The sequence below is a fragment of the Coregonus clupeaformis genome, chromosome 6 (assembly GCF_020615455.1).
Source record: "Coregonus clupeaformis isolate EN_2021a chromosome 6, ASM2061545v1, whole genome shotgun sequence".
NCBI classification, from domain to species: Eukaryota; Metazoa; Chordata; class Actinopteri; order Salmoniformes; family Salmonidae; genus Coregonus; species Coregonus clupeaformis.
Window position 1 is genome coordinate 6,062,236 of NC_059197.1, and position 7,217 is coordinate 6,069,452.

The window sequence follows — 7,217 nt, forward strand, 5'->3', positions numbered from 1 at the left end:
GTGTGGAGCCCCAGATTGAGGGAGATTATCAGTGGTCTTGTATGTCTTCCATTTCCTAATAATTGCTCCCACAGTTGATTTCTTCAAACCAAGCTGCTTACCTATTGCAGATTCAGTCTTCCCAGCCTGGTGCAGGTCTACAATTTTGTTTCTGGTAATTTGACAGCTCTTTGGTCTTGGCCATAGTGGAGTTTGGAGTGTGACTGTTTTAGGTTGTGGACAGGTGTCTTTTATACTGATAAGTTCAAACAGGTGCCATTAATACAGGTAACGAGTGGATGACAGAGGAGCCTCTTAAAGAAGAAGTTACAGGTCTGTGAGAGCCAGAAATCTTGCTTGTTTGTAGGTGACCAAATACTTATTTTCCACCATAATTTGCAAATAAATTCATTAAAAATCCTACAATTAGATTTTCTGGATTTTTTCCCCTCAATTTGTCTGTCATAGTTGACGTGTACCTATGATGAAAATTACAGGCCTCTCTCATCTTTTTAAGTGGGAGAACTTGCACAATTGGTGGCTGACTAAATACTTTTTTCCCCCACTGTAGATGTGATAATCATTCATGAAGGAGCTTGGACGTAGTGAAATACTTTTTCTAAGGCACTTTAGTTAAACTATAATTGTCTTAAGGGTAACTTTAGTGTAGCTTAACTTCTTTCAGTGTGAAGTAATTGGTCAACTATATTTTCAGATTAGCTTCCCCAACACTGCTAATTAATACCGGTAACAACTAATATAACTAAACTCAAACATCAGAATTAGCTATTTTTTCATTTATTCCAATAAAATTGTATGAATCTGCTGGTACATTACAACTGAAAACTACAACCAATTTGGAAACATTGTGCCAGCAAGTTCTTCGTAAAAAAAAAAGTAGGAACTGAAGATAAATATGAGAGGAGAAAAAAAATGAATGCCTATGGCTTGGTGGATAGGGGCCATACATAATTAATAAAATGGTGTCATAGCAATAGTGTGACTGTATATTTCCTTGCAGTATTATATATCAATTAAACCCATGAGCAAATGTTACATAATGTATTATCTTACAATATAACAGCAGTACTTCACAATTATTATTATTTTTAAAAATCTTTTCACATCACTCCAGTCCCCAATAAATATTTAACATATTTAGCCCATTTCGATGAGTCTCCACCGTGGCTTATTTTTTCCTTTTCTTTAGACCTCTTATCTGTTGGAAATACCTTGGGAGCAATGACTACAACTTTGAGTAACATTAAGAAATATTTACAGCCGAGTCATTCTTAGCTTCTTAAGCAAAAAAATACAATAATATAGCATTCTAAAGAATAACAATTACATGAAATTTGATGAAAACAAACATCCCATTGCCCAATAGCAAGGCCGTCCAGCACTGGGACTAAGTGCAGAGAGTACATTTTGCTAACATTTGACACATAGAAGGGGAGGGGAGAGGCTTTGTTCTCCACTCTCTGGCAGTGGTTCTGAGGAAAGGATTCTAGCGGCGGAACCAAACCCAGCTGTTGATAAGCCAGAAGGCTACGGTGACGGAGTACATGATCATCTCACGTTTGGACCTCTCCTTGTTCTCCTCTTCTATGAGCTGGAGTCTCCGGTTCAGCTTGATGATCTACAGGCACACCAATGAAAATCACAACACCACCAACCAATATAGCCAAAACAAAACAGCTAAATGAGATACCTTCCATAGAAGTACAGTACAGTCAAAATGTATTAGGAGCAGACCTGACGTCGAAGTGTTGCTGCATCTACGACAGCCATGTCATCAGGAGCCATGGAGACATCCAGAGTAGTGTCTAGAGTGGCCAGGTTAAGCCTTGGGTGAAGAGAAATAGACCAAACACATCCTGGTTAAACATTTCTATCATGGATCAGGCATGATGATATTTCCGATCGTTGATCATAATATGACAATTAAGTTCTCAGCTTAATGATCAATGATTGAACTGTTTTCAATGTATTTCTATTATAAATATATTCACAATACATTGACAATTGTTCAATAGAATGGCATTACTCATTGCCCAACTATCTTTTCAACTAATATTGGAAACTTGAAACACTGACAGTGACGACGCTCATCCTCTTCTAACAATAAATATAGCCTATATCAGGGTTATTCAACTCTTACCCTAGGAGGTCCGGAGCCTGCTGGTTTTCTGTTCTACCTGATAATTATTTGTACACACCTGGTGTCCCAGGTCTAAATCAGTCCCTGATTAGAAGGAACAATGAAAAAAATTGTGTGGAACTGGCTTATGGGTCCAGAGTTGAGTATGATGGGCCTGTATGATGAAAGGAAAGGGAGAGGAGGAAAAAGGAAGAGAGAAAGAGAGGAGTGAAGTCTACGTGCCAGGTGGAGTTACCTGGATTCATGCAGGGGGTTAGAGGTCGAGGCAGACCCCCCTCGCAGTGATGGCTTGCTGAAGAGGGCAGAAACAGGGAAGGGAGAGAGGAAGCAAGAGAGAGGTAGAGCAGCACACCAATGTACAGTGTCTCACACATACAATCCCAAAGTCTCTCACATTCACTCTTGAACTTCATAGTTCCAATGTCTCATGACTTCGATCATGCAGTGTAAAACAGACCTCTGTAAGACTACCAATATATGAATCTCCAAATCACAAACTTCTCCTCAGAGTAGACAATACACATCACTATATAGGTTGGCTGTTGACAACACTTGATAACGGCCTTACAGCACATGGATAGACCAAGAGCAGCACTCATTTAAAACTCAATGACAGATTTCAATGAAAATATGACTTAGCTCTACACACTACTCTCCTCTCAACCAATTCAGTCAAGCACTGAGCGAGGCCACAGCTCAATAACAGCACATCAGGCAAAGTCAATCTTGATTTGCAATGATAAATAAATATACATTATGACATATTGTGTTACTGAATGTTATAAATTACCAGGTATTCCCTACACATTGCCCCAAAAGAAATGATCAAAATATGATCAAGACAAATTATTTAGTTCATTGAGCAAATATCCAACTTATACAAAGATACATTTGTTTAATTGTCCAAACAGCCGCGATTTTATTTGATGAACCTGTCCATGCGAAAGAGACAACAGCAGGGACTTCATTGCCTCAAAGAGAATTAATACAATTGTATTGAGGAGTTAATCTCTGCATGATGAGCAGAGTGGGAGAGGTCAGCCTATAGATGACCTTAAGAGGAGGGGTCATGGGGTCACCTGCGGTGGTTCTCGTCCAGAACCTCCAAGACCTGCTGGTAGGCCCGGCGCGTGGTGGACTGGATGAAAGAGAGAACGCCGCTAGCGCTGTGCTGGTTCTGTTCGTCCTCGGCCATGGCGAGAGGGGGGCAGGCACGGAGAGGGGCTGGGGTCACACTGCCCCCACCAACATGAGTGGCCAAGCCAGAGAAAACAGAGCAGAGAGGGAGAGAGAGAGAGTGAAGAAGAGGGAGGGGAGAAAGACCATCCGCACTTTACTCACTGCGCCGAGATAACAGCCACCAAATAGTGACAGAGATGGTACTGATGGGGTGATGTCAAACAAATCATACTAGTGCGCCACTGAACTATACCTAACCCTCCACCAGGAAGGGAGATGCGGAAACAAAAGCATGGAAAGGTCCTAATTAAGGTCCCAATGAATCATCCCTCACAAAGATGCCCTAAACAAAAGAGCATCCCCAAGGACTTTATATAGTGAAATAAGCTTTGAACAAATTAAATAGCTCTATGCCATGTTTACTGTAAGGTGCCCCTCCCTGGTACAGTATAGTATATTAATATTTTAATAGTGAAGAGAATTAAGAGAGTTTTAGTACCATGCTCAGGACAGGAGGGAGCTGCACTACTCTCACACTGACACAGCATTGCAACAGCCCAGGGTGCAGACCCAAATACAACTACCAACCAAACAGACTACAGAGTGGGCAACAACACCGGTGAGATACAGACACCCACCTACAGCCAAGTCTTTATCACAACAAACAAACAGAGTGAGAGATGGACAAACAGGCCGTCAGACAGGGAAAACCACTGGTCAGATGGAAGGAGGAAAGAAGGACAGGCTTGCAGAAGAGGAGAGGGGTGTGGTGGTGGTGGTTTGTGCATGGCACTACTGGGGTATGGACCACAGTTGATAGGCTACTTACGTTGAATCATTTCTGACAATCTGGCCATTGTGACGGACAGTGGTGTTCTCGCTGGCTGAACGTTCCCGCCGCAACCGCCCTTGCGAACGCACCTATGAGAAGGGGTGAACAGTTAAATACTGATATCCTCTTCCTGTAATATACTGACTGACTTCACATTCAAACTCCACATTTTCAGTGTAGAGGTGGTTCTGTGAACTATGCTCACAAGACAAATGGCATTGCCAGATGTCTGAACATTTGTGTAAGCTCAAATAACGTATGTCTAGGCTTTAGCTCAGAGGGCTAGCACAGTCTTGAGTTGCTTGGGTGACCAGGGTTTGATACCGCTTGTTCACACATGCCTGATCCATCACATCACCCCAACAGTACTATCTCTGTCCATCTCTAGACTCTCCAGCCTCCACTACCTTACCTCCTCACTGGGCTGGACTGGGGCTGCACTGCTCTCCATTTCCATGAAGTCCAGTGGCCGCTCGTTGAGGGTGAGGACCCGAGGTGGGGTCTTCAAAGACAGGCTCTCTAGCGGGGTGGACTGGATCAGGTCCAGGTCTCTGGGCCTGGGGAACTGGGAGTCCTCACTGTCTCCTGAGAAGAGCAGTCAGGAGGGGTGTCACACAAGGGCCAATACAGGGTTATGTTTAGTAAGACTTGAAACCTAAAACAGTTTGCAATGGAAAATGAAACTAGTGTCTGGGAGAAAATCATACATTTTGAGCAAAATTAACATTGCCCAGGAGTATCAACACTACAGAGACCCTATGGAGGACCAACGTAGCTACCTGACATTACGATCCTCTCTGGGACCTGCATCATGACGTTGTGCAGGTCATGTGAGCCTGCCTCAGGGTTGTCATGACCATAGGGGCCCATTTTGAGCATCTCTGGAATCCTCATGCGCTGGCTGATGCCCTCCGTGTACTCCAGCTCATAGTGGATGCGGTTAATCTCCGCCATCTCTGCAGTGGGAGAGGGGAATGCTGCTCCGTTCATTTGGCTGGAAAATATACATTCACTTTCAATATCAGCTAACCCAACTAACTGGTTACACAACATAGTTTGGGATTCCCCTTCACAACAACAATGCAATGACAAGCAAATGTTACTTTATGTATTAAGAGAAGAGGTCCTAAAATAAATGCTTATACATGTAGCCACATATAGGCTTCTTTTTAACTATACCCCAGGAAATCTTGATGGTGATGGTCTTCTTCGTTGAATTAAAATAGAACGAATACTCGTGATGCTATCATGTGATAAGGATAAAAGGAGCATCTGAATCAATGGCCTGAATGTATCTCCACTCTCCAGATGAGGACCACTAATAGCTAGTATTTTCACCAATGAAACCAAAATAGACCCTTGGATGGCTGGAATATCAACAGAAATAGCTGTCTAGGTCTCGAGCTGGCTAGCTAGTTATGTTGGTGCGCGTACAGTCTGTAATGTTTACCCAAATAAAGCCCCATAAATGCAATTCCAAATAGTATTCAGCGAGTAGCAAGCTAACTACTGACTGCGGCCTGACCAGATACTTTGAAATGTCGGTATGACCGACAGTTAGTTAGCATGTCACTAGCACGCTAGCTAGCTTTTTGAAACGCCATTTCTAGCTGACCAGCATGCTAGCTGGTAGTAGTAGATAGCTAGTTAGCTGGCCTTACCCTTTGGTTTGTTCTTCTCCCAGCAATTAAAAATACGTGCAAAGATGGATATGGTCCAGCTGGAGATTCAAGGGTGCATTAGAGGATTTAGCATCCTTAGATGTTTGATTCCAGGAGGCTGAAAGGGACAACAACGTACACTGCCGCCCTGAACGAATGTCATGGATGGGGAACCAAACAGGAAGTTGTTTTACGTCACATGAAAATGTTTGTTCTCCGTACATTAAAATACCTGTTATTATATATGTGCCACATATATATTATGTGGTAATGATTTCTGCAGTGGTGGAAAAAGTACCCAATTGACATATTTGAGTAAAAGTAAAGATACACTACATGGTCTTAAGTATGTGGGCACCTGCTCGTCGAACATCTCATTTCAAAATCGTGGGCATTAATATGGAGTTAGTCCCCCCTTTGCTGCTATAACAGCCTCCACTCTTCTGGGAAGGCTTTCCACTAGATGTTGGAACATTGCTGCAGGGACTTTCTTTCATTCAGCCACAAGAGTATTAGTGAGGTCAGGCACTGATGTTGGGCTATTAGGCCTGGCTTGCAGTCAGCGTTCCAATTCAACCCAAAGGTGTTCGATGGGGTTGAGGTCAGGGCTCTGTGCAGGCCAGTCAAGTTCTTCCACACCGATCTCAACAAACCATTTCTGTATGGACCTCACTTTGTGCACGGGGGCATTGTCATGCTGAAACAGGAAAGGGCATTCCCTGAACTGTTGCCACAAAGTTGGAAGCACCGAATTGTCTGGAATGTCATTGTATGCTGTAGCATTAAGATTTCCCTTCTTTGGAACTAATGGGCCTAGCCCAAACCATGAAAAACAGCTCCAGACCATTATTCCTCCTCCACCAAACTTAACAGTTGGCACTATGCATTGGGGCAGGTAGCGTTCTCCTGGCATCCGCCAAACCCAGATCGTCCGTCGGACTGCCAGATGGTGAAGTGTGATTCATCACTCAGAGAACCTGTTTCCACTGCTCCAGCGTCCAATGGCAGTGAGCTTTGCTGACGCTTGGCATTGCACATGGTGATCTCAGGCTTGTGTGCGGCTGCTCAGCCATGGAAATCCATTTCAAGAAGCTCCCGACGAACAGTTGTTGTGCTGACGTTGCTTCCAGAGGACCGACGATTTTTACGAGCTACGCGCTTCAGCACTCGGTGGTCCCATTCTGTGAGCTTGTGTGGCCTACCACTTCGCCGACTGAGCTGTTGTTGCTCCTAGACGTTTTCACTTCACAATAACAGCACTTACAGTTGACCGGGGCAGCTCTAGCAGGGTAGAAATTTGACGAACTGACTTGTTGGAAAGGTGGCATCCTATGACAGTGCCACTTTGAAAGTCACTGAGCTCTTCAGTATGGGCCATTCTACTGCTAATGTTTGTCTATGGAGA

The 7,217-nt window shown here is 43.6% G+C and overlaps 1 protein-coding gene across 5 annotated transcripts; it reads right to left on the minus strand.

The window, feature by feature from the left end:
* Positions 1 to 761: 761 nt before the first annotated feature.
* On the minus strand, positions 762 to 5,995 carry LOC121567561 (mitochondrial fission factor homolog B). 5 transcript variants are annotated; one of them, XM_041877708.1, is made up of 8 exons: positions 5,813 to 5,995; positions 4,931 to 5,107; positions 4,564 to 4,736; positions 4,149 to 4,240; positions 3,220 to 3,375; positions 2,376 to 2,432; positions 1,735 to 1,825; positions 762 to 1,618 (listed from the first exon to the last, which is right to left on the minus strand). In XM_041877708.1, exons 2-8 carry the CDS (start codon positions 5,103 to 5,105, stop codon positions 1,487 to 1,489), a joined length of 876 nt encoding a protein of 291 aa, XP_041733642.1. In that variant the 5' UTR covers positions 5,106 to 5,107; positions 5,813 to 5,995; the 3' UTR covers positions 762 to 1,486. The 5 variants fall into 5 exon arrangements, with proteins under 5 accessions (XP_041733642.1, XP_041733641.1, XP_041733643.1 ...); XM_041877707.1 differs by having other exon boundaries at positions 4,931 to 5,145; XM_041877709.1 differs by lacking the exon at positions 3,220 to 3,375 and having other exon boundaries at positions 4,931 to 5,145.
* Positions 5,996 to 7,217: the final 1,222 nt, after the last annotated feature.

Coding starts and splice junctions, on each gene's coding strand:
- LOC121567561 (XM_041877707.1), bottom strand. CDS start 5,141: ATGAACGGAGCAGCATTCCCCTCTCCCACTGCAGAGATGGCGGAGATT. Junction 4,241..4,563: donor CAGTCCAGCCCAGTGAGGAG/GTAAGGTAGTGG, acceptor CCCTTCTCATAG/GTGCGTTCGCAAGGGCGGTT. Junction 3,376..4,148: donor ATTGTCAGAAATGATTCAAC/GTAAGTAGCCTA, acceptor TGGTGGGGGCAG/TGTGACCCCAGCCCCTCTCC.